This window comes from Aedes aegypti, chromosome 3 (assembly GCF_002204515.2).
Source record: "Aedes aegypti strain LVP_AGWG chromosome 3, AaegL5.0 Primary Assembly, whole genome shotgun sequence".
Taxonomy (NCBI): domain Eukaryota; kingdom Metazoa; phylum Arthropoda; class Insecta; order Diptera; family Culicidae; genus Aedes; species Aedes aegypti.
This window is the reverse complement of record NC_035109.1, coordinates 215,377,923-215,405,818: the sequence shown is the minus strand read 5'-3', so window position 1 is coordinate 215,405,818 and position 27,896 is coordinate 215,377,923. Positions and strand designations below refer to the sequence as shown.

At 40.0% G+C, this 27,896-nt stretch overlaps 1 protein-coding gene across 1 annotated transcript in view; it reads left to right on the top strand.

Annotated features, from left to right (window-relative positions):
• The window catches only part of LOC5570038 (somatomedin-B and thrombospondin type-1 domain-containing protein), a 337,056-nt gene that overhangs the window by 76,904 nt on the left and 232,256 nt on the right, over nucleotides 1–27,896 (top strand). The window contains exon 2 of the mRNA XM_021850117.1: nucleotides 17,982–18,461. Coding sequence (XP_021705809.1) covers nucleotides 18,218–18,461 — 244 coding nt within the window. The 5' untranslated portion in view covers nucleotides 17,982–18,217. The remainder of the gene's footprint in view (nucleotides 1–17,981; nucleotides 18,462–27,896) is intronic.

The window sequence follows — 27,896 nt, the reverse complement described above, 5'->3', positions numbered from 1 at the left end:
TTTCAAACAACACAATTTCAGTTATTCGAATTAACTAGTAGAGGGCTTCGCATGTGATAAACCTTATTATAAGGCATGTAATATACTTGCCCCATGGTGAAAAATACACTAATTTGGATGGTATTTGAGAAGTTTCAAACTTAGATTTTTTTATGTTATTTTCTTAATGGCACAGTGCTTGTGAAAAGATCAGAAACTAACATCACAAGGCTAAAATGGGTTTGGGATTTTTGTACTTGTTTGAAGTACTATAACCCCATATTAATCCCTCTACCGGCAGCTTCATTTTTTTCAGAATATTCAAATCGCGATAACTTTTTTGTTTCTCAATATTTTTGAAAAAAAAAAAATCCACAACTTCTCAAAAAACTCTCTTATTTTCAGAATTTGTATCGGTTTTGATTTTTGGTCATCTATATTCGGAGATATTCCAAAATTCCTTGGGGGACCGACGCATAGCCATAACTATCGTAATTATCTCAGGCTACAGATTTTTTCTCATATTAGCTTATTCGCTTTTAAAAACTAAACTTTGATGAAAGTCTATTGTGAAGAAATTAAACAAATCGGTTTAACTGTTTTTGAGCAATGAGCTTTTATATTTTTGGTACCACTCTAGCCGTAACGAGATCTTGAAAACTTCTTAAAACATCATATTGAAATTTTATATGGGAAGTGTCGATCCCCCAAGGAACACCGAAATATTTTTAAAACCAGTTGACCAATGGTCAATACCGACATAGATTCCAAAAGTTGAAGAGTTTTTTGAGAAGTTGTGAAAAAATGGTGGAAAAATATAGAAATATATAAAAAAAGTTATCGCGATTCAAATATATTTTTGTAGAGGGGTTAAGCTAAATAATAGCAAACAAACTCATGAATATCTCTTCTGAACACAGATAGGCAAATTCAAACATATGTGCAAGTCTCTCGAAATCAAACAAGAAAAAAAAAATTACTCTGGACCCCCCGACAGATTATTTTGGTTTTAGCAGCAAATGAACGCGAGAAACCTAGACTATATTGTGGAGAAGTTTCAGACTTACCTATTTTTTTGTAATAAACTTGTTCTACGAAACACACCGTGCGTCTGATTGACGTATACTCTGCACAGAAAAAAATCCGTTCTCGTATCCGTGAACAGCAGACGTGAACTCGTCAACAAGCAAAAATATACTGCGAACTAGATCATGTTTATGCGTAAATGATGCTAGTTCATGGTGTATTTTTGACAGTTCACGTTTTCCAGAACTCTTTTTTGAGCGTGTGGTGATAAATTTTTCACCTTCTCAAATCATGCTTTATTGTTGAAAATATTAGTTTGTTTAGTATCAGAGGATGGAGGAGTTCTTAGACAACGTGTTTTTCGTGGTCACAATAAAATCTGTTGCCAGTCATAGTTTTGAGGGCATTTCCGGTGGGGGTTGGATATGCCGTTATTTATTGTTATAGTTCAATAAAAAATAAGTACTATAACAGTTATTTGAGGAAGAATTTTCGGTTACCGTAATCCGGGGTAACATTGATCGGAATGACTCATCTCGTTGAAAGTTCAAATAAAGATTTATTGATGAAACATTTTCGAATAATGAATAGTGCCTCTCTTTCTTATACTCATAAGCTAATGAAAATTAAGGTTTTTGCCAAAATTGCGTTTACTCCATGCGTAAATTTGTCAACTTTTTGAATCAATGATTTCTAGCACTATCACTGACACTACCAAAAATTCATGTCTCACATGAGTTCTGCAGACGATGTGATCAAGAAAAATGCGGTTGTTACTCAATATGACATCGACGAAAACGATTCCGTTGTCAAATCTTTTATAAGTTTATTCAATTAGGCAACATTTACTAATTACAATTAGGAATGTAGAATTCCCTTAGGAAATTGCCTACTTTTAGGCGTATTCCGAGGTTCAAGGTGTTTTATTTTGAAATAGCTCAAAAAGTAAATGACTTGTAAGAGTTTGGTCTTCATATTCGGCTTCAGGGGCCATGATTTTAGTATGTAACGACATTTCTAACATTACCGAACGTTGTTTACTTGGGTGATCAATGTTACCCCATATCAGCTGAATCAAAAAATCACTTAAAACATTTATTTAAACATGTTTAAATCTTTCGAAAAACAAAATAAAGTATAAAGTTAGGAGCGGTGGGTACCAGTACTTGTTTTAAAAATATAAAACTTGTAACTTTTGTATTGTGAAATGAAAAATTTGAGAAAAACTCAAAAAAATGATCAATGTTATCCCGGATTACGGTACAGACAACTTATAGCAATACACCCGATTCTGTTTTTGCACGGGGGATGCGTACCGTGCAAAAAAAGTTTTCAGTTTAAAATTTCAAAAACCGTTTTATGCAAAACTAAGGTTTTGGCGGAAAAAGTGTATGGAAACTTTTTTTTGCACGGCCGTGTAAAAAATCCGTGCAAATACAGAATCGGGTGTACTAGCTCATGGGTTTTGAGAAAAAACAAAGCCGCCTATCACACTTATGTGAAGGTTCAACCATGGCTCTCCGAAATGAGTCGTTGTTTTGAAAGTATGTTTAAATCTCCAATGATCCAAGTGTGAACCCATTCCATCGTTTGATATGGGCGAATGCTGGTTGCACAGTGATTTATTTCATCGATTTCACGATCAAAATAAAATAACTTCAAAACTGTTGATTCTAAATGTTTGGTGTTTTTGATGAAGTTTTAATCCACCTAAAAGTAAGGTAAAAAAAATGTCAAAAAAAAAAATTAAGTTAAAGATTACAAGTTTTCGGCAAAGTAGTATTATATGTAATTACAAACATATTAACCGAAGACGCAAAACGTCTATATATTATGATGAGATAAGGAGCGTTTTCTCTTCAACACAACATAAAACTAGATTTTTGTTCATAACTTTTTAATAGATTTTTTCCCATTTTTCGCATCTGTTACAAAGTTGTTTGGGACGATAAAAAGCACATTTTTGCTGAACACGAAAATGTTCTTATGTTTTCATTTTACATTTTACTTGTTTCTTGAATATTTGGCTCAAATGTTTAATTCGAAGCTATGTGGAGCCGAGGATCTGAACAAATAATTTGTTGTAAAAACTTATTCTAATAATAGGATTTTCGCGAACATTTTTTTTCTTTGTGCTGAGCTCGAACCAGAGCTAGAACCAGAACCTGATGCTGCTGATTGAGCCCGTCGCTGCATTGTCTGTGGATTAACCATTGCTTGTGCCACCTCCTCTAATATTACCACACTTTCTTTCCGGCGTTTTCCTCTATCCGATTCATCCGGTTGCTTATGAACGATATGCTGCGTCCAATCCGATTCATCTGTATCCGTGTACTTGTCGAAGCATTCTTTTAGTACATCGATAACATCCTCCTGAAAGTTTTCCGTATTTTGCTGCAAAACCGGTTCAATTTCCTCGTTAGCAACGATCCCAGCATACGGAGTCAGTTTTTCTTTTCTCTTCTCCGTCGTTTTTCGGACTTCCTTTTTGGGACAAGAGTCTTTACGATATTCTTCTTCTTGGCATGAAAAATATGTTTCCTCAAAGTCCGTCATAGAAGACATTTCCCTTCCAACCGGCAATATCTATTGACGGAGAAATGTTCTTTTTCACATCCATGTGAACACCTCGTACACCAGAGTACAGGTAGCCAAGACCTAATTGCGGTGGGAACTTTTCTCTGGTCACGCATTCCACCTTCCCGAAGTCTTGCAGCACGAGGGTACAGTTTCATCACTTATCTCTGGCGGCAGATCAAACACGCATATGGGTCTTGGGCTACCCATTGAGAATCGAAACTGCATACTGTTAAGCATTATCTTGTTCGCATTGATAATTAATTGCTGACAAAAAAGCACCACCTATGATCAACAAAATTCAAACAACCGGCAAAAAACACGGCACGAAAACCTTTGTTACGGAGACGGCGAAGTCGTTCGGACCTCTCAAAGTCAAACTCGTCCTTTTAGTTCGGAGTAAGCTATAAGCTGTAAATTTTATTATTCGTTTAGATTTTAGTTCATGGATTAATGTGGTTTTAGGTTACTTACATTAACTAGTCTTCTTCGTTCACAATTCGTCTTGGTGTAACAAGTTTTTTGTAGATAAGTGTGAACTTGTAAACTATTTATTAAATTAGTGATTTTATGTTCAATTTTAGTTTGTTTTTATTCTTACTAGGCAAACTAACAAATTCAAGGAATTTATTTCAAGGAATTGACGATGACAGATTGCATGACAAGGCTTGTCTGTCATAGCTGAAACGGTTGAAGTCTATCGATTTGCCAACCGAGAGTTGGGTGTTTTAATCGGTGACGGGGGGTCTTCTACCGCTGCGCACAACCTTCTATCTCTTATCGTTAAAACGTTATAAACAAATTTAGTTTAAATTTAAGTCCAATTTCACCTTGATGATTCCATGCGCTTTGGGGTAGTCGAGTTCAGTTCGCCTTCGAGCATCGGGGTCTCTCAAGGAGCTCTGCAGCTTGTAGGTTGAAGCGCCCATCTAGCGAATAGGGAGTCGTGGGTTCGATCCCCTCCGGAGCACGTGGTTTCTTGTCGCAATTTCAATTTCAGTTTATACATTTGACACGTGTTTCATCGTGTATATGTAAACTTCAAAACTTCGGGTGACACTGGGCTGAAACGGTGCGTGGGCTAATGGCGTAGGCTGCTCCCGTACCGTAAAACCGTGACAAGCCTTAGAGTACGTTCGAAATCCGTCGCCTGATTGTTCCAACTAGCAACTTTTTCAATAGTAGGCTTAGATACCATAACCTGACCTGCGCCGATCCGGCTCTGAATATAAAAAAAGACAATTTGCACCGTCTTCAGCCAAAGGCTGCACAGACTGAACATAACTAACATCAGACAACGGACACATGAAACGACCAGTAGTGGACCAGTGAAGAATTTTTCGTTTGACGAAAAGTTTTCTCCGACTGGGGCGGGAATCGAACTCACACTCCGTAGCACAATACGCCTAACCGACTGACGCCGCTAACCGCACGGCTACGAAGCCCACAACTCGTAAAGGACTATGTCAATCCTAGCATGACCACCCTGCTTGCATAGATAACCATGGGATCACAAAGGTGGCTATTCCAGCAGAGATAGATAGCGGCTCTTAGAGGGACCCATAAGAGATGATCCATAGAAAATAAAGAATTAGAGTAAAGTGGGGCAAAAGTTCGAGTGGGGCAAGAGTTTCTTTTTATGATTTCTAGCTCAATTCAAAACAAAACTTATAAATGTCATGGTGGTTCGAATGTTATTCAAGTAAGAGACTTTCACTCCAAATATCGTAAAAATCAATTGAGATTTGGAAAAGTTATGACTATTTGTTGTTTTTCGGCGTGAATATTGTAATTTTTGGTCAAACTTCCGTTGCATGGAACCAATTGAAGATAAAATCTTTTTCAATATTTTATGTAAGGGCTTTTCTAGGCCTATCATAAGGATGCTTTGAGGTATATTTGTTTTTGCATAAATGCTTGGAAACAATTTTTGGCCCATAGTGGGGCAAAAGTTCGAATCAGCGGAGCAAAAGTTCGACCCATGTATAAACTCGCGGAAAAAATTGCAAATTGCCTCAAATTCACATATTATCTTCAAATTTAGCAAAATTTGTCTGATCGTGTGAAAAATGTTGACAAAATTTTACATTTCCACTTAGTTTTGCGGAAATACGTTATTTTTGAGTATATTACAATTAATCCTGTTTTGGGCAACTTTTTGATGAAAATTTAGTGTGTATTTTTCGGCAAACTTATGTTTATGGCTGTTGTAAAGTGTGCTTGTCATAAAAGTATCGATATTTTGTGTTTAGCCAGCGAACTTTTGCCCCACACTAGATTGGAACTCTTGCCCCACCGGTGGGGCAAAAGTTCGTTTAAGACAATCAAATTTCAAACTGTTATAACTAAAAATCGGCAAATATTTTGACAAAGGTTTGTTCAGCAAAATTATAGCCAATATGTTGAAGTTTCACTGTATGGTAGTTGTATTGTTTCAACTGCTAATGCTTTCCTGAAAACTTTGGTTATACCACTAAGGTCGAACTTTTGCCCCACCTTACTCTAGTTGAAAGTGGAGGAAAAAGTTTTGGACCCACCAGTGACCGTCTAAGGTTCCCGCCAAGAGAGAAGGGACCAACATCAACTTAAGTAAGAAAAGAGTGGGCAAAAGCCTAGAAACTGTGACGACGGCAGGCAGTGGCCGCTCCAGTACAACAAGTGAGGTGATTGATGCGAGTATCTCCCGAAAATGCAGGTGGCTGCTGAGCAACTCGATGTCATCATCGAGTTTGTCAACAGCAAAAGCAATATCAGCAAGGACTTGAAAACAATTCTTAACAAACAAGTTTACCCGTTACGCGGGTAGATCACCTTTTCGAGGTGCGTTACGGGGTAAGATCTACCAAATTGTACTCTTGCTGTATCTGTTCTTGTGAATACTTATAAGTTACGGTCGGAAGAGTATAAGAGAGTAACAAGCCACTAAGACCCACCTATTTGTCCTAGATGATGAGGAGGTCGAAGTGGAAAAATGGCTCAATCAGCATCTGAGGTTGGTTTCAACGCATGAGACAATTTCTTTCCAAGTTCAAGAGTTTATCTTTCGATATCTAGGAGGGAAACGATTTCGAATCAGTGGAGTAGCAGACCTCTTAACTTCTAAAATAAGCTTTTTGTTTCAAGGAATCTAACTGTCCCATGCGATGAAACCTGTTCACAGTTTCGAAAAACGACTTTGAACCTTATAAGTAGAAGCAATAATTTAATACGCTAGAGTACCGATGCATGGTCAAAATCAGTATCATTTAACCAGCTTAGTGGCCGAACAAACAAAGTGACAAACTGTTTTCTCCTAAAGGTATAAATAGCGGTATCTTTTTCTAAAGAGGCTCTATGCAAAATGGTAAAGAATGATATTTGTATAAAAATCGACTACCTACTTCATTATTTCTCAATAGTAATGGAGTAGAACGACATGCACTAAACAAAGGACACGGGTATACCACAAAAGATCAAAGAAAACTGGTCGCAGTGGTTCATCCCGAACAGAAACAGAAAAAAAAACAAACAAGTCTGCTGAAATTGCAACAATCAGTCCTAGCTGCAAAGCAGGACTACGAGGAAGCGAAGGCACAATTTGGCAAGGTAGAATGCAAAAAAAAATAAGTCGTACCAGAATGAAGTGTTCACATTCACAGGCAACGCGAATATATCAGATGATATTATTCGATATGCGTGGCAAAAAGACACATGGTTTTTAAGAGAAAAGAGACCTACGCGGCTGTCATCCAGAGCGGAAAAGCTGACATGAGGCAAGATCCGCGATCAAGAGGCAACATGGCAACAGTGGAAAGGTCATTACCACGTCTAAGGCCAAGTAAGCCAAGAAAAAAAAATACCAAACCAGGCAGTGCACCCAAGGAAACACGGGTGCAAGGCAAGAGCAACCCGTGAATACGAATTGGAAAGAAGAAAGTAAGGAGAAACCCGGGAACGGCGACCAACGAGAATCCTAAACCGACGACAGTGAAACGTAGGATCTTCGGCCCTCGTTATCAAAATGGAGGAGGGGAAATACGCCGATGTTCTGAAGGCGATGTGAAGCATAGAGAAGTTATCGCCATGTGCGGATCATAAAACGTACTAGGATTGATGAAATGAATGAAATCTCGCGAAACATTACTAAAGGACTATGTACAATTGAGAGATTCTCTCCTCTCTCGCTCTCTTTCGATTATAACAATGGAATACTAAAGTTTTTGGGAAGTTTTTCACTACAGATCGAAAGCCAGTTTCCATGACTAGCGTTTCATACAAAAACGCAACGGAAGAGGTTAATGTGACTCAGTTATTGATCAAAGAGAAAGTAAACAAAGAGAGCTTCTCATTTGTACATAGGTCCTTTAGTAATGTTTCGCGAGAAATCACCGATGCAGCGGAGGTCTCGGCTGCCCTCAAAAAGCAGTCGACTTAGACCATCCACCTTAGAAAGAGCCCGCAGCACACCCAGGTAACGGCGATAAGGTGAAGATAAATCGAAGCCAAAGTTCAAATTTTCAAGAGCACGGATCTGGAGAACCAAACATACGTTTGAGCTGAAAACCTAATCGATTGGTCACCACCAGCTAGTGACCAATCGATTAAGTTTTCAGCTCAAACGGAAGTTTAGTTCTCCAGATCCGTGCTCTTGAAAATTTGAAGTTTGGCTTCGATTCATCTTCACCATAAGGTTACCAGTTACGGAGGCCAACAAAGCAAAGAACTTGGCATAGGTACTTAAAGTAGGTTTGTCGGGTTCCCGGCTGAGCATACAATAGCCTCCTGAAGTATGCTTTAAGATGGTCCATAAGTCTTGGAAATGCAATGGTCCATACAGAGTAAGCTGTGTAGAAAATGCGACACCGAAGGCAAGTGATTGTAAGCAAATCGCTAAGTATGTGTCGACATAGCAGACAACGCACACTTATTGTTATGTTCTTCAGTTGTTAAATTAATAAACTGATCAGTTTGGTGGGTAGAACAAGAATGAATATATTTTGCTAATGACATTGGATAATAGGAAAATTATGGCTTTCGAGACTGCTCCAACATATCCCCTTTAGAAAATCTTAAAGTTTTCGAAATGGGATGGGAGCCGTCGCTTTCTGTCGAATGGATCGCTAACCGGAAGGCTTCTTTTCCTCGTCAAATGCTGCGACTCATGATTTTGTCGTATCTCGTTTGCTCTGGAAGATCCAGGAACATCCAAATTCGAAGGTCCAGGAAAACCCAACATCAGGTGGTTATTAGGAGCATTGTTCATCTGAGGTTGTGGGCTGTCTTTCGTTTTTGCCAGGGTCACTGGAACACCGTTCTCCTCTGGAACAGGTTTGGTAACCTCAAACTGGTCCAACAGTACTTGAAGAGGTAGGTTCTGATTCTCTTGAGCCGATATTGCTTCCGATGATGATCGTCGTCGATGTTGGTTTGCATGAGACCGTATCAATCCTTGACGCCGTTGGTCCTCCAATAGAACGTTGTATACTACATTACCTATTGTCTCGATGATCACTCCTTTTGCCCAATACTTCTCATTACGTATATGAATTTCCGCAAAAACTTTTTCACCGAATGTGAAACTGCGCTGTTTGGCTCCATGTTTCCGATTGAATTGAGCATCTTGCTTTTCATTGCTGGATACCACTTGCGGTTCTGGTCATTTCATCAGATCGAAAACTGTTCTAACTTTTCTTCCGAGAAGTGCTTCTGCTGGTGATATAGTGTTTGCAAGAGAAGGGTTTGGCGTGCATCGATATGTTTGCAGAGCTTCTTCCACGTTTTTCTTGCTACGGACTTTATCCTCTGCATCCCTGGGTGCCCTGCATGGAATTGCTTGAGAACTGCATTCCGCAATGACTGGGGTATAACCATTCGATCCAATAACATGACACATCCATCTGCTTCGCAAAGTGATTCGCGCCGCTTAAAGAAAATTTGAAGATCAACAGACTCCGGTGCGATTGTCCAGTTTTCTCGAAGATACTGGATGACGGATTGGAGAACTTGATTCTGCTTCGTTTCTTATTGTATCTTATTATATTCTTATTGTATATGTTCTTATGTGTCACTGGAAAAATTTCTACAGCTTCGGCTTGCATGCTCCTAATGTCCGCTTCCAGTTGAACACTAGCGATAATGTAGTCTTCATCCGGCTTCGAATGAATCTATGACAAAAGGTCAAAAGACAAAAGATCGAAAGGACAGAAGGTCGAAAGACAAAAGGTCGAAAGAACAAAAGGTCGAAGAACAGAAAAGAAGGGACAAAAGGTCGAAAATCTTTTTTCAAAGAAGGTAAAACTTCCCACCAAGCAAATAACTTTCGACCTTTTGTCCTCTCGACCTTTTGTCTTTCGACCTTTTGTCCTTTCGACATTTTGTCTTTCGACCTTTTGTCCATAAACCGCAAATATGAGAGCAAGTGCTTCTTTTTTGCCATGGGCGTAGTTCTTCTCAGCATCTGTTAGCGTACGAGAAGCGTGGCAATCTGCATTGACCAGGCATTGAAAATGCTCAGCTCATGAGCATAAATCAGTCGATTTTAGGCATCGTTGATGATCAGCTAAAGGGTAGGCGGTGAGTTGGCGAGCTCGTTGAGGATTGACGCTCATCAGAACGCCCATACGTGATCAGAGCAGATCAGCAATTAGAAACCAAGTGATCACGATAGCCCATCGATGAATTTGAAGTAATAGTTGTAGTTTTAGCAGGCAATTTTCCCCTCTTTCGAGAATTCTACAGGAATACGGAGTGTTTATATTAAGCTGTTTTGAGTTTGATTTCCATTTTCAGTACCAATGAATCAGATCTGAAAGGCTAGAGGCTGTACGTGTGGCTCACTTCAGTCATCCTGATAGTGAAACTAGAGACTGAACTAGGTATCGGAAAATTCATTATCGGATTCCGATTCCCGCTATTCTTGCACCTGACTGCCATAGAAAATTGGAGATTTAAGAGTGGGATATTTTGTTTGCGAAAGCATAATTCTATAATCCGCAAGTCGACCAACAAGCCTTACGCTTCATCGATGGCATCAATTAATGGAAATAGATTGTGATTGTCAATGGCAAAATTCAGTCCATCCTGTACGGGTTAAAGACAAGTGTGTTATATTGAAATATCATTGCAGAAAGCTGAAGATTGAAGTTCCCACAAAATCTTTTTTCGCAAATTCAGTGACATTTAGGTTCAATTTGGTTTGCTTTGTTTTCAACCAGTTCGTAGCAATCTTGGCTCGTGATAGTGTTTCACTTTAGTGTTGCTAGGTGAAAATCCGAGCTCATTATTTATCCCAACAGTGATCGATAATGATCACTAACTGGAGTCAAACTGAGTAGCATAGTTCGCTCGGGAAACATGGTCGCTTTGATTGTGCAAAGTTCATGCTCATTACGCTCGCTCACGTCTTCAATGCCTGGCATTGACACTACCGTCAGGAAATCTATGAAGAAGAACAGCACCAAGGTCATTCTGCGATGCATCCGCTGCTACTATCATCTCCAGCTGTGGATTGTAGTGGGTCAGCAACAGATCTGATTGAAGAATTTCCTTGAACTTGTTGAAAGATTCCTGAAACGCTTGATTCCAATTCCATTTCACTTCTTTCTTGAGTAAGGCATCATGTGTATAGCGTAGCTCGTGCATTGACTTCACAAGCTTACCATAGTAGTTGCTTTCTCCCAAAAACGATCGAAGGGTATGTTACAACCCAGGCATATTAACCCCTCTACCGGCAGTTTCATATTTTACCGCAAGAAAAAAATTCAAATCGCGATAACTTTTTTATTTCTCGGTATTTTTGCACCATTTTTCGAAAAAACTCTTCTAGTTTGAGGATCCGTGTCGATATTGATGATTGGTGATCTGGTTTTAAAGATATTCCAATGTTCCTTGGGGGATCGACATTTTCCATACAAAATGTTTTAGGCGGCCATTTTGTTTTACGTCAACTTATCGAAAAAGTAAAGTGTGGGCTATACAATGTCATGTAATAAGGAGCTAATCTGAAAAAATAAAACAAATTGGTTAAGAATTCTTAGAGATATCTTAAAATTACGATATGAGGTTTTTTGAAGTTTTCAAGATCTTTATTTGGTCAGCTTGGTACCAGCAACATAAATGCTCATTACTCAAAGACGGCTGCACCAAATTGTTTCATTTTTTCACAACATACTCTCATTAATGTATTGTTCCAAAGAGTGAACATCTGAATACGTTAAAAAATCTGTAGCCTAATAAATATACGTGGGTTATGATTAAGCGTCGGTCCCCCAAGGAATTTCGGAATATCTCAGGATCCAGATGACCAATGATCAATATCGACACGGATCCTCAAACTAGAAGAGTTTTTTGAGAACTTGTGGTGCAAAAATACCGAGAAACAAAAAAAGTTATCGCGATTTGAATTTTTTTCCTGCGGTAAAAAATGAAGCTGCCGGTAGAGGGGTTAATGATTGACTTGACTTTCTCTGGATCGCACAGTGCGTTGAATGTAAGGAGATGCGGGACAAAAATCAAAACTGGAAGATCAAGCAATTTGAGCACCTTGATATGGAAGGGAAAGTTGTTTCTGGTTAAAAGAGCTACAATTTGCATAAATGACATATAATATACACATAATCGCAAAACTGTCCCAACCGCCAATTACATAATTTTCCAAGGAAAACCTAGCAATTTGTACTTTTATTGCTCATTATTATGTAAGAAATTATTTGCAAATATGTTACTTCTCACTCGTAGCTGCAAAAGTGACTTATATGCCTCCAAGTAAAAAAGTCGATTTTATTTTTCAATTTTTCAGTTTTTTTATAATTTTGAATAAAATTTTGGAAACTACATTTAAAATATATTATTTTAAGCATAAACTTGCTCTGGTGTAATGTCAGGTTAAGCCAAGACCACATAGCGTCGCAAGATTCTCAGATTTTTATCACAAACAACTAATTTTCACACTTGTGCTGGTTAAGGAGTATACCTAAATATAGTCAAAAATCTCCAAGAGTTGCAGGAAGTTGCAGCTGTATCTTTCAGACCCCTCTAATACTCTTAGAAACATGTATATGCATGATTTGGGGTGGAACTTTTGTTGAATCGATAATCAAAGTTACATGTTAGTATTTCATAACTTTGATTTCATAGCCAACTCAACGGGCCGATTTCTCACATTCAAAGTAAAAATTGGTGTTCTTATCACATCAAACATACTTTACCAACCTTCAATCATGTTCTCTTTAAGATTTTGATTGAATATATTGGTTTCAACACTCTCCGTGCTAGTTGAAAGATTGCTGAAAACATGCGACAAAATCTAGTTTTTCTGATACTCCTACAACTGTCACTTTAGACGCTTGTTGTGGTAGTTTTAGTGCTTTGTATTGCTTATAAATACACGGTTCAATAACATATGGTATCAATAAACGATTGTGGATACTTATTATCGCCAGATAAAATAATTTGAAATTTGATTTTTGTCTATGGAGCAACGCACTGTGGATCGGGTCGAACTCCCTCATCATCAGTGATTAGTCCAAGGTACTTGATCTGCTTCATGAAAAAGTTGCTCTTTTCAACTTTCAGATGAAAACCGTACTCTTCAATCCGCATGAACAGACGATCAAGTTGCTCAATATGCTTCTCTATGCTGTCACTTGCTACTATGATATCGCCCAGATATACAATAACGTCTTCCAAATCAGCGGTCATGTGCTGGAACTCACCTGGAGCTGTCTTGACTCCCGGAGAAAGCTGGTCAAATTGGAACAAACCTTTGTGAGTGTTGATCGTCAGCATTTTCTTGGACTCCTCTGTGACTTCCAATTGCAGATAAACGTCGGACAAGTCGATTTGAGTGAAAATTGTCTTGCCGCCAGCTTCGCGAAAATGTCCAATTTGCATAAGCAAATGTAACGGTAGTGGATATTGGTTTGATTCCAGTACTTCATTCAAGCCTGTTGAGTAGTCCGCACAAATCCTCATTTTTCCGTTCGGTTTCCGTACAGCAACTATAGGAGCGGCCCACTTGGAGTACGGAGTATGATTCCCAAACCTTATAAACAATCCAGCTCAGCTTCGATCTTCTCGGTTGATGCATACGGAACAGGGCGCTTCTGACGGAAAACGGGCTTGGTACCTGGCTTGCCAGTTAGCGATACCTTTTTTTTTGGCGCACAGCCCAAGGTCTTCACCAAACACGTTCTGGAACTTTGATTGAAGGTGGTTGACAAGTGTTTCTGATCTTGGATAACTTTTTGATGAAACTTGATTGCAGACTGCGTTGAACGGAATGTCCCACAATCCAAAAAGCTCAATCCACTCCGTACCGAACAAATTGAGGTTTTTCACGTTGGTGACAAAACATCTTGCTTGTTTCACGACTTTATTCAATGCAACGGTACATTCGAATTCAGCGATCAAACCCATGTCATCACCTGAGGCGTTCACGGCATTGATGGATGCTGAATGTCCAACCGAGCTGCATATCTTCTTATACACGTCGGAAGAAATCACGGTAATGTGTGCTACGCTATCCAGCTGCAGTCGAACGGAATGCCCATTGATGTCCAGGGTCACGTACTTACGTCGGGCTGCAATGTTCACTTGATTGATAATAAATATACCTTGCGCTCTCGCAGCAGTTTGGTTTTTGAGCGGTCGCTTCTTTTTCTTTTGCATGATACACGAGCAGTAACTCATGCTGGATGAAAGAACAATTCTTCGAATAGTGCATTTCACCGCATCTCCAACATGGTGTATTTGGTATCTCCATCTGTAGCTTGCTAGAATGCTGCGGTTTGGATGTATGTTTCACTGCACGAACGGATTGCTTGCTTCCTATCTTTTCGATCATAGTGGTGTCCCTCTTCAAATTCTAGAGTCTCTGGTATTCCTCACCTAACGAACGCAATGTCATTGGCGTAGCGAGATTGGAGCTCTCGATGCGTGATAGAAGAATCGTACGTCCATTCGAGTCCTTGCATGAATTGAGGCCGTAAACGAACATCAGACACTTGAATTGATCGGCATTGATCTCGGACAGCTTGAATTCTTCGCACTTCTCGTTGACAATTCCAGCGTAAGTGAAGTAATCGTCGGCTTGGTCCTTCTTAAGCTGTAGACACTGGTATCGTTGATTGAAGAGCGAAGTTTGACGACCGAAAATGGACTTCAACGTCTTGATGGTTTCATTGAACGTGACTTCCTTCGGTTTCTTCGGGAGAATGTAGTTCACATATTTTTGTGAGCTTCTGTACTCAGGTTCCGAAGCAGCAAACGAACGTTAGCCAGTCCGTCCAGAGCTCGAGCGTCCTCTTCGAAAAGATTTTCATACTTGGCAAACCAGGCTTCGAATGTAACTTCTAACTAAATGTAACTGCTTCCGGGTCGAAGTTGAATTCGTTGATTCCGCTGGACAATGATTCGATGAGAAACTCGTTTTGGTTCCGCTGACGTGGTTCTTCTGGATGCTGCTGACTGCGTTGCAGATTATCGTCCCCTTGTTCGGCTCGTGTTTCTACAGCCCGAAATGCTGAAAGTTCTGCGGTTGGTTTTCTAGGATCCTCAAAAGATTTGCTTCAAATTCTGGAGACATCTTTGCTTCGAATGGTTTCGTAAATCCTCGTCGTCAAAATTGTTATGTTCTTCAATTGTTAAATTAATGATCAGTTTGGTGGGTAGAACAAACATGAATTTATTTTACTAATGACATTGGATAATAGGAAAAACAGCAAGTCAAATTGTCCCATAATGAAAAATAACCGCATATCAGTCCCACTACAGATTTCCGCCCCGTGTAGCACAAGAAAGAACCTTGGTTTGATCATCTCTAGATTTTTCTCGGAAATATATCGAAATGAAAAGCAATTAGTGAAAGTTTCATTAAGATCTGATAATGTTTCAATTCTCTTTGATTTTTTGAATATTCGTATAGAAAACGAGTTTGGAAACTTCATGCCCAATTTTCTCAATGCCTACTTTTTACAGATGGGACTGACTTGCGATTCACGGCAGTATGAGAGGAAACTTAAATTTCTTAAAATTACCAGGAACTTAAAAGTGCTTATTTGCGGCTGATATTTGGTACAACTAATATCACATACCAGGTGAATAGTCAGAAAAAAAAATCAGATAGAAATTTCATTGCTATTACATCACGAGGCTCATTTATAATCTCAATGTGACTGTTATGCGGTTATAATTACCAGTGTGACAAAACAACTTGGTATTTTTTTTTCAAATTATCTAGAACAATCTCATAGATTTCAGTAAGTTGATCGAAAGTATTTATCATTTGATGACTTTCCATGGTAATAACTCCAGTTTATCAAAAATGTCGAATGTGACTGTTATGCAGTTATGGGCAGTATAGAATAAACCCAAATATCCGGATACAAGCGGAGTATCAAAGCAGCCGAAACGGGAATATCACAGTTGAATTTAAACCACTGTAATGCAGCCCAGCAGCTGCTTTAGCAGTCAGTCTCGGAAACGAACACCGACGAGGTGTTACTATCGTATCCATACCGCATACCAGTCAATAACGGGAACTGGATGGTGGATAGATATCAACAGCTACCTGCTATGGGGACGATTGGACGATACCCAATCAAAGAAGTAGTCTCTATTTCCTATAATGGTTGTGCGATAGCTGCATAGATGAAGGAATCTTCCAGGATGTATGGAAGCGACAGAAATTAGTGCTATTACCAAAGGTGAGTAATGAAAACTATTTTGATGGTAGAATTATACTGAATTACACAGATGATAGGCAGAAAAGCGCTTGAAATACCGCGGGAATTCAATTCAATTATGGGCCCGATGTTATGCAAATTGTTGAGGAAGTAGAGTAGACAGCAGCGCAGGATGATGTCTAACAGCTCTGCTGTAACTACCAGCAAACGCAAGCTACTGAGGTAAAGCGTTTGGAAAGCACGAATAGGATCATGTGTTTAAGAGTACCAAGCGCATATTAAACGGTTACTAAAGAGGCAGTGTGCATCATAGCCGGGATGACACTCATCGGGCGCATCGTCAAGGAAGATGTTTAATGCTTCAAGCAAAGAGGTACCAGAGGAGTCCGCAACGCGTGTAAAGAGACAACGCTTAGAGTTTTGCAGCAGACAGGAATGGTATAATTCCACTAAAGGTAGATGGACCTATCGACTAATACCAATATGTCATATTGGTACAGAAGAAAGAGTGAACTTCAATCTGACGCAGTTTCTGTCACGACATGGTTGCTTGTCAGGACATGGTTGTGAACCTGCATAGGTTCAGACACTCAGAAAGTCCTGCGTGTCCCAATTGTCCTGGTGTGGAGGAAATAGCGAAGTATATGTTGTTCGATTGGCCGCGTTTCATGGTTGTAGGAGATCGCATGTTCACTACATGCGGAGGGGACACGTCCCGGACAATTATCCATAAAATGTGTGCGAATGCCGAGTGCTGGAATGCAGTAACTACGGCTGTCATTTACATTATGCTATGGTTGCAGCACCAAGAGTCGGATACAGAGGATTTGCCAAGCTAAGGCTGGTCCCCTGTAACATTGATTAAGTCAGAGGAATAGGTGCGCTTTGCGAAAGAGGACCACGTGATTATTGAGTCGAATTGAATTCAGGATAACTTCTGCAATCTGCATTCATGAGTCCTCTAGTGGTGTATGGGCAACACGCCCTATGTAGTGAACAGGGAGTCGTGAGTTTGATTCTCAACGAGAAGACGTGTAACTTTTTCGTAAATTTCACATCAATTTGTCCATTTAATCCAATTGCGGAATATATGTAATGTTTAATTTTACGGTAGTTATTTACACTGAATATGCTCAAAAAAATTGCGCCATTACAAGTATGAGCTGTGTAAAAGAGGCACTGATTTTCATAGCGTAACATTAAAATGTTCATTTCCATCTAAACTTTTTAAATTTAACAATTTTTAACTTACAGTTTGAAGCAAAAAATATACATCACACAGTTATAGTTAGACAACAAAACAAAAACTATATCATAAGTTACTACGACTAAATTTTGTAACGAAAATAGTACATACAAGCATAAAATACAGTACCTCTTGAGGAATACACAATACCCTTGTCGAAACGTCGGGCAAATAAGCACCTTGTTTCATCTTAATCAAGACCGCGTTGCCAGAAAATTAAAAACAAATATTATAGGAAGAATCTATATAGGTACTGCATTTTGTACACGCTACCTAATATAATGACTCTTAGGATGTGATCATAAATTATGCGAGAAGCAATTTGAAAAAGTTCAATGCCCTGAGATGTCGAGAAAATATGCAACCTGAAAAGATCCATGAACAAACCAGGATTCTCATAGATCCGTCATATATGTATAACAAGGCTCACTTATTTTAAATGAAACATTAATGATATAAGCAGCTAATAAACTTCTTATCTGTCTTTTCAGATCATTCAAGCATAGAGTTCAAGGAATACAAATTAATTCAAACAAATTGAGAAAACAACACTCCATCGCCAATTTCAACGATTTTTGGAATGCGTAAACGAGTCACCCTACCGACTACCCGAGAAGGATAAGCAAGCTGATTAGTGGTATAATTTCGGAAATTGGAGATTATTTTTCTATCCTCAGTGCAAAAGCATCCCAGCAAAGAAAATAAGAGCGCAAAAGTGGTGGCAAAAATGTGTGCCGAGTGTTGGCTGGTGATGGTATTTCCGTTGGTGCTGTCACTATTTGTGGTGACTGTTTACGGTGGTTCTTGTAGAGAAGCCACACTTTGCTGCAATGGGCGAGATTCCTCTTGTGTGGTGCAAAAAACGCTCTCAAACACCATGGCATCGGATTTGAACGTGAAACCATGCTACTGCGATCATGCCTGCCTGAAGCTGGGCGATTGCTGCGCTGATTTCAAGGCATACTGCGGAGGTGAGTACACGCAGAGATATAAAATGAAAATCCCTAGTTCAAATCAACCAATTTTACAGTTAGGAACAAAATAGTTTCAATTTTAATTATAACTGTTCATTTAACCTGGATATCTTTTTTACTTGTTTTAATACGGCCAAGAATACGGCTGATTTTTTGACATTTTGTTGAAAACAAAAATGATTTGGTTATATCAACCTCAAATAATTTCGTCTTAATACAAAGGCCCGTTATGTTTGAACAAAACCAATTTGGAAAATCTCACATTTTTGTTTCTGCTGTCTTTAATAATGCCCAGTCTACTGTTATAAATAGATAAGGGCCTTTCCCATATCAAAAAACTTCTAAGGATTGCTAAATACGCCAGTATATTGCAGGTTCATATTCCAGGATGTTTTTGGATGAACTTGAACACCTGATGCACTCATCAAGTTATAAAAACAGGGTGCTCGATGAAACAATGCCGAAAAAATAAACGATCTTCTAAGTGACCAGAATTAAAAGATGCTTTAAAGTTCTAAAATATTGAGTATATCTTCATTTGCTCATCAGTAACAAGATCAGCATACTATTTTGTTTGTAAGAAGTAAAGTTTCTTGAAATATTATCGATTTTCTTACGAACAGACTACAAAAGGCAAAACCTCGTGTTACGAACTGATTTAATTTACGATCCCCCGATCTAGTTTGTAAATTGAGGTTACAGTACACTAAATTTTTGAGTGAGACAAAATCTCAAAAACATCAAAAACAATGTTTGTTGGACATAAACAAATGAAAAACATTTCATGTGAAACACGTGTTTTTGGCTTGGGACGAAGCTTTAAGAGCCCATTTGGAATGCAACCAAGTGTTTCAGTGCATCGAACAAGCTCCAGTTTTTCTGCGTGTACGGTCGCCAAGGGGATTTCATAGTTGAGGCTTAAAATTCCCGCTGCAGGCTGATGATGCTGGGCGTGCAAGGTCAATTAGACTGATTAAAAAGGGTCGTGCTTGAACAGAGTTCATGAATTATGATTATAATTCAATTATGGATGGTTGATTAAAACTCGACTCTTGGCGTCTGCTGCAAGGTTCATTATGATGCACGGCGAATTCATACAATTAAAATAGAACTACCTTCAGTTTTTCTATTAGAAAATGCCACCCACTTTACGCCCAACGCAATTTTACAGCTGACATTTAATCGATTCAGGTAGGTAGGAAATAAGTTCATATTAATGTCTTAGTCACAAATCAAGTTCATTCAATTATAACTGCTGAAAAATTGCGGTTCGATGACATTGGGTGGCTGTACCTTACAGGAAACTTGACTGTAATTCCATGTTTCAACCATATTTGCAAATTGCCATCAACTGCGTTTCTGAAATGCATTGTAGGAAATAAAATTAAAATTTAATGCTTTGTTCATAATTTAGGTAATGAGTCATGATAATTTTCAACCATTGTTTTTTGCAGCTTGTTGAATGATTAATGGTGGCTCATAAACGGCAGTAATAAGCTTTGATAATAGCTTAGCTTTTGTCAGAAAATGTTTGTTAGGCTACGGGACTGACAATGAAAATTCAAACTACTTTTGCTTGAGCAGGAGTCAAACGTTTTACTTAAATTCCGGGGTTGCTTCAACATAAGTTACTGTTTCAAATGTGATGTAATAATAGATTTAGAGCTTTGTGAACAGAGTTATTCAAGAACATCACTGGATTAGGTAAGGTAAAAATCACTTCTTTTATTAGTATTGTTTTATGATTTGAAAAATAATTGTTTTAGAACAAAAAGAGAACAGACCCAAGATTTATGGTAAATTATGATGAACCAGAAAATTAGGCATTGGAAATTTAATCTCGTTCTTCGTTCGGGCTCGAATATCCAGCGTTACAAATTCCGTAAATAAACGAACGATACGCCTGTCGAAATTTCCGATTGCCGCCGGTAGTGGCCGTGGGGGCAGTCGTGCTCGGGATGGGTCGTCCTCCATGACTGGTCCTGGCCGGAAATATTCGTGGGAAGAAACTCGACCCTTTGCTGCAGGAATTTCAATAACAACTCTTTGGTAAAACAGAAATTTTCCGAAGAAAATTCTGCTAAATGTGAACTATTTTAACCTGACTCTTATTGATTGGAATATTTATCAACAACTCTTTTCTAAGTGAAATCATTCTTCTAAACAACTCTTCGCACCATCGCCAAACCAAACCATTTCATTGAATTCATCAAGAACATGAATGGTAAGGAGAGGCAGATGGTGTATATTTCGTTGGCCGTACCTTTGGCGCTGACTACTGAATGCTTTTAAGTTGTTGCTTTCGCTCTCTGGTTCCGTTCGCTCTTCTTTGCTGCTCCAGATGATCCGTTCGCTACGCCGTTCGATTTGTGAATGAGCTGGGAGCAAAACAACCACTGGTTTTATATGCTCCAGTCCCGTTCACCGATGGCGAGTGGTGGGGTTCTCGCCTTGTTGCTTCGTCGCACCGTTCGCTGCTCGCACGCGATTGGTTAAGGCTTCCGCGCTATTTTCGGTTGCGTGTTTTGTCGCTGTCTGAACGTTCCGTCCGTTTTGACTTTCGATTACTGAATGGCCTATGCTCGTTCGTTAAATTCATTTTATTTATAATTCTTTGATAGTTACAATACTTCTACATTTTGAGTGGTTTTACCTTGGGGTACTTCATCTCTTCTTCTCTGGTCAATGGTTTACATTTGTTTTTTCAAATTGATTATAATCCTAATTTTTCAACATGGCTCTTCAGAGCACTGGTATCTTTGAATTTGTTAATTTTAATATTCTACCTAACTACTTTTACTAAATTTAATATTCTAGGGGTTGGGGAATAAGTCCCTGATGGCCGGCTGGCCAGATGCACGGCAGGAAGCTCTGAACCTATTGATGGACTCACCGAAGCGATCACTTAGTGTTTGGACGTCAGCCAGACGGTGGACCTCAGATGTTCGAGTTCTTGATGGAGTGTTCAAGATCATGCGAAGGAACTTGTTTTGTGTTCGCTGAAGCTTGAGATGGTGAGATTTTGCGCAACTCTCCCAGACTGGCATGCCGTACTCAATTACTGGACGGATGATTTGCTTGTAGACAGCAAGCTTATTATTCAAGGACAGAGTTGATTTCCTTTTTATCAGAGGGTACAAACATCGCAGTAGGACGTTGCATTTCGTAACAGTTTTGTCAATCTGTTGTCTGAAGATAAGCTTGCTGTCTAGTGTCAAGCCAAGATATTCTGCCTCGTCAGACCATTCCGCTACTGACCCATTGAGGATGATTTTACAGTCCTCAGCCGGAACAAGTCTGGGGGATTTTGAATATGGGAATAGGATGACCTGGGTCTTCGCTGCGTTTACACAGATCTTCCAGCTGGTGAGGTAGTTGGTTAGAACATTCAGGCCTCGTTGGAGTTTGGATGTCAACGTTCGGGTAACCCTGCCACTATAGACGACTGACGTGTCGTCGGCGAACAGCGATAAGGTTCCGCCTTCAGGTAGTGGAGGGATATCGGAGGTGAAGAGGTTGAACAGTAGTGGTCCAAGTATGCTTCCCTGTGGAACACCAGCAGGGATTTCTTGAGGTGAAGCGTTGACTCCATTAATTGAGACCTGGAATGTCCTGTTTGTCAGATAGTTCTGGATTATTTTCACCAAGAAGCTGGGAAGATTGTATTGGTACAGCTTGTACACCAGGCCATCATGCCAGACGTTGTCGAATGCTTTTTCAACATCGAGCAACGCCATAGCAGATGATTTGGATAAAGACTTGTTCCGTCTGAGGACGTTAGCTACTCGGGTCAGTTGGTGCACGGTGGATCGTCCGCGTCGGAAACCAAACTGTTCCTCGGGTAAGATGTTATTTTCTTCGGCAGATGATAAAAGCCGACGGTAGATTGATTTTTCAAAGAGTTTTGATAACCCCGAGAGAAGGCTGATGGGACGATAACTTTTTGGAGAGGAAGGATCTTTCCCAGGTTTCCGGATGGGTATAACTTTAGCTGACTTCCACATGGAGGGGAAGTAGCTAAGTCGGAGGCACTGATTGAAAATCAGTGCCAGATGTTGGTAAAACTGTGTACTCAAGTTCTTGAGTTCTAAGTTGAGGATGTTATCGAAACCTGGGGCCTTCATGTTCTTGGCGGTTTTGATATAGGTCGACAATTCATCAGCTGTGATCTCCAATTCCTCCGAGAAGTCATTGGGGATCAGATGAAGGTTGTTAGCATGCTGAGCAACAGCAGCTTCATGCGGACTTACAAGATTAAGCCCAAGATTATGAGAGCTGATGAAGTGCCGACCTATCTCAGCTGCCTTCTCATCAGGAGTTATCAAACGATCTACATTGCTGTCGTTGCCGAGTGGAGTCAGCGGCGGAATGGGTCTTGGCTTGGTTTTTAGTATTTTGGTTAGTTTCCAGAACGGCTTAGCGCAGTCTGGGAGAGAACGGATCTTATTCGAAAACTCGCTGTTTCTGAGGTCCAACATTCTGGACTGGATGATTTTAGTCATTCGATTAACATCGGTTTTTAACGCAGGCAGACCAGTTCTCTGATACTGCCTGCGCGTAGTGTTTCGAAGCCTGATAAGATTTTTAGTGCCGTGCTGTTGGAACACACCGTTCCCTTGCCTGGGCTATCGCTTCCTCCATGGATCGTAGCTGCTGGTCGATGTCATCTGCAGACTCGGGACGCACCAGGTAGTTTACGCTGTCGTCAACGCACTGCTTGAATCGATCCCAGTCGACTCGGTGGTAATTGCGTCGGGTGAGTTGGTGCCGGTGGGCCGAGGAGACAACTTCTGCCACCACTGGGAAGTGGTCCGAGCTGAGTTCCTGGTACGTAACCGGCTGGGTGATGTTGGTCATATTGGAGATGTACAGGTCCAACGTCGCGTGAGCCCCGGACCGGGTCAACCGGGTGGGACTGTCCGGACTCAGGATGCCTGTAGTGGCCTTCTTCCAGCTCGTTGCCCCAGATGGTGCCGTTTCGATTCCGCCGAGTGTTGCCCCAAGCTTAATGTTTGGCATTGAGGTCGCCGGCGATAATGTACTGTCCCTGCCGCCGAGTTAGCTTGATGATGTCTCTTCGGAGGGTTTTTGCTGATTCCGCCGTGGCTTGTGCGGGGCAGTATGCCACAATCAGGGTTATGTCGCCGACGGAGGTGGAGATTTCCACTCCAACGGCTTCGATTATCTTGAGCTGGAGACTCGGCAGCAGGCGACAGTTAATGTTTCGACGCACAGCGATGGCAACTCCACCCCCCCTGGAGTTCGTCCGATCTAGTCGAATGATGCGGAAACCCGGAACGAACACACTTACCTCGGGCTTGAGGTTGGTCTCCGTAATAAGCGCCACGTCAACCTCCTTTTCCTCAAGGAAGCTGCGCAGCTCGATTATTTTGTTCGGTAGTGAACAAGCATTCCAGTTTGTGGGTGAAGAACTCCCACTTCCGCTTGGTGAGGAAGTCCTTCGCGTTGTCGAAAGACTCCTTCGACTCGAGCATGAGCTTGACACCCTCACTGCACAGGCGAAACGAGCCACGAAAGTACCCGTTTCTGATGCAGTCGCGAATTGAGGCACGCAGGTTCGGTGGATCTCCCTTCACAAAAATTGGCGGACACTTGCACTTCCGCTCTGGTTCCGTTGCGACGCACTGCTGCTTCGGTTTCCTCTTCTTAACCGCCACCGGGGAATTGCCGGCATCGCCGTCCGTCAACACCGAGTACATGTTGTTCGCGAACTTTTTCGGAGCCACTGTGTCGCTCGTGTTGCCACTCGCGGGACGCTTCTCACTTCCCTTACAACGCATTTCACTGCCACTCGCGGACCGACTCGAAATTCCACTCGCGGCTACGCCAGCCGCTGTGTCACCCATCGCGGGACCAGGGGAAAGTTTCTCCAACTCTTCTCACACACTTTACTCGCTATCTCGCTTTTATAAGTATACGCACGTCCGTACTTGTCCGCTATCGGATACTGAATGGCCTATGCTCAGAATTACCTTGACTTTTATACTTCACAATATGGTGAAAAGAGCTCCACCTATCCATCGTTGTGAGTAATTTATTTCTTTCAGAAGTCGACTATGTTTACGAGGTGGAGTCACGAGGCGAAAAATCATAGGGAGAAGACAGTATTGTTTGTGCAAATTCTAAGCGTGATATTATTGAAGAACTTTAGTTGTGTTTGAAATTCATTTATTAATTTATTATTCATCCTGAGCTTTTCTCTACAACGCCTTAATAGGGTATCCGAAAAATACCGCCAACAGCTGGACAAGCAGTTGAGAAGAATCAATATTGCTTGAAAATGTCGACAGCTTTTAGGGTCCTATCCACGAAGCTGTGACCATAACAGCACTGGATGTGATTGACACTGGTCAACGACGAAGACGAAACGAAACGAAACTGGTTCCATGAAGAGAGCAAGAGAGTGACAGACGTGAAGAAAGCCAGCACGTGCCGTATGCTAGAGGTTAGTACCGTAATCCGGGGGCATATTGATCACTATTTCACAACTTATCGTCGTGTTATCCTTCGGAATTCATATATTGTTAAATAAATTTCAGCTAAACCAGTACTCCATTGATCTTTATCAGTTTATGTAATCGACTTTTCATTAAATGATATTTGAAATATGATAAAAATAGTTTTAATATAAAAAATAGAATGACATACTGGGGTGAAATTGATCACAATTTAACAAATCACGTATAAGAAGAAAAAAAAATTCTCTACTGAATTTGGGTCTCTTGAATTTATAAATGACGTCAAAAATCTTACAACTCAAGTATTTGATAATTTTATTGCAAAATTTAACTTTGAAAATCTGCAAAATACGCCTAAATGTAGGCAATTTCCCTTGAAATAAGTACGTTATTTGAGAATAAACAGTTTCATGAGCAAAACGCTGTCCTTGATATGCTGTTTGATATCAAAAATGAAATCAGTAGTTCATACTTAAGCTTACACAACATTTTAATAATCTCTCAAAGTTGACATTTAAACATAGCACCAGTGGATTGTTCAGCATCGACATTTCCAACAGTATTGCTTACACCTTCAAAAAGTGTGAATATTTCTGTGCAAAACTGACCCTGATAAAAATGAAATAGTTCAAAATCATCTTTAGACATCAGCATCCTTGGGAGAAACTGTTTTCCGGTACCGACCTGATCAAATTCACCCCAGTGATCAATTTGCCCCCGGATTACGGTGCTCGGCTGAATAGAGTTCGGTACAGAGCTCCGAGAGTTGAAGAAAATCGATTCCACCGCAGAAAGAGAAGGCAGAACTAAGAAAGTGTGCACAGATACGAAGGCACAATACATTGTGCAGTGCATTGATCGAGAGGGAAATTTGCTGACCGATAAAAAGGCTATGGCTGCCAGGTGGAAGGAGCACTTTCAGCATTTGTTGCACTGTAAAAATTAAAAATTAGCCAGAAACATAGATGATAACGGTTGATCTGTGGACCCATCGGCAGTAGCAGATATTAAAAACGGCCATTAGTGAGTTGAAGAATTGTTAGGCTGCTGGAAGGGACGAGATATAGGTGAAAATTCTGTGAACGGAAGTGAGCAGCTCTACTAAACGACGCAGGCCTCACGTCATAGCCCTGTTGAACGTCTACTGGACGCTCGTATGTATTTCGCTGCTCTACGACGCTGCTCTACGACTCGCTATCCACTGCTGCTGTTCAAGCTCTCCTGGTTGACCAATTGAATGCCGAGGTCGGTCCAGAGGTTCCGGTTGGAGTATGACTTCCGGTTCACTGGCGCCCTGACGACTCAATACTGGTTGACATCCGTCCCTGGTGGGTGTCGTAAACCAGTACCCGGTTCTGAAAGTAACTTTGCATAATTTTTCACAGATATTCGGGGACTCAAATTCTATATAGGATTGCGGCGCTAGCCTCCCAACTGGCTCTTTTGAACGCATTCTTAAGAGCCAGTTCGCGAGAGCCGCAACCCCTTCTTGTATTGATGTTCTCCGATCAGGCTGAAATTTTCAGGGATTGTTCTACTATATAAAAAAAGATGTTTTGCAAAATTTTAGATTTTTATATTAGGGGGAAGTGGGACAAAATGACCCCCAATTATTTCACTAAACATGCAAAATCACTTAAACTGATATAACTATAGTTAAACTGCACGGATTATGTTGAAATTTGGCATGATTACTCTACGTTACACAAACTTTAAGATCAGCATGGTATATGAATTTTGAAAGTAATTCAAATCGAGAAAAACAAGTTTTTCATAAAAAAACTTAATATGACGTTTTGTAGGGCAACTCATGGGCTTTCATTTGAGTTATAATCCAGATATGCCGTTTCAAAAATTTCCGAAAAAAAATTTTTTTTCGGGGTAGTGTTTGAACTTGAGCCATTTTGCGAGTACCGCAACCGCCTTGTCTAGAGAGGTTGTATTGATGTTCTCCGATAGAGATGAAATTTAGAGGAGTTGTTTTCCTATATGAAAGAAGATATTTCGCAAAATTTCAGATTTTTGTATTAGGGGGAAGTGGTACAAAATAACCTCTAAAGATTTTATAAATAAAAAGTAAACAAAATCAATTAAACTGCTATAGCTATAGTAAAAATGAACGAATTTGTATGAAATTTGGCATGTTTACTTTACGTTACATGAAAATCAAAATGAACATGGTACAGTCAACTCTCCATATCTCGATATTCAAGGGACCATCGAGTTAGGGAGGTATCGAGTTACAGAACACAAAATCAGTACAACTGCGATTCAAGGGACCATCGAGTTAGCCATGAAAACCATCTTTCAGTATGGTTCTCTAACTCGATATCGAGATACGGAATATCGAGTTAGGGAGAGTTAACTGTATTTGGATAAAAAAAATGTTTCAAATCGAGTAAAATCTGTTTTTTTTTGTAAAATTAGTCTTTTTTTTCAATTGACTTACTTGTCAACCGAACTAGGTCAAGAAACTAAATATGAAGTTTTGTAGGGCTTTCATTTGTGTACCGTGGTGAATCAAAATCCGGACGGTATGAGCAATCGGTTGAGTGGTTCAAAAGTTATATTTTTTTTAAATAAGAAAAATGCAAAATCGCGATTTTTCTGGTCACCCTATTTCGGAAATGGTCACCCTTATTAAAAAATTGCAAAAACACGTGTATCCTTATTTCGGATAAGGAACAAAATAGCAAAATTTCGCGGAATTCGGTGACTCACTAGATCGGTTTTTCATGGAATATATCCTCATCCTTATTAAAACTAAATAATTACAGATTGCGCCCTGAATCACCCTATAATAAATTTAAAAAATTGAATTTGTTTACCTAGTAAGAGACTAAATGTAAGTAATAAAAATATGATGTATCTCTAACCATTCAATTTATAGCTTTGAGCTGATCTTATCGGAGACATTGATATGTTCTCTGAAAATACCTCAGAAAGGCTAATA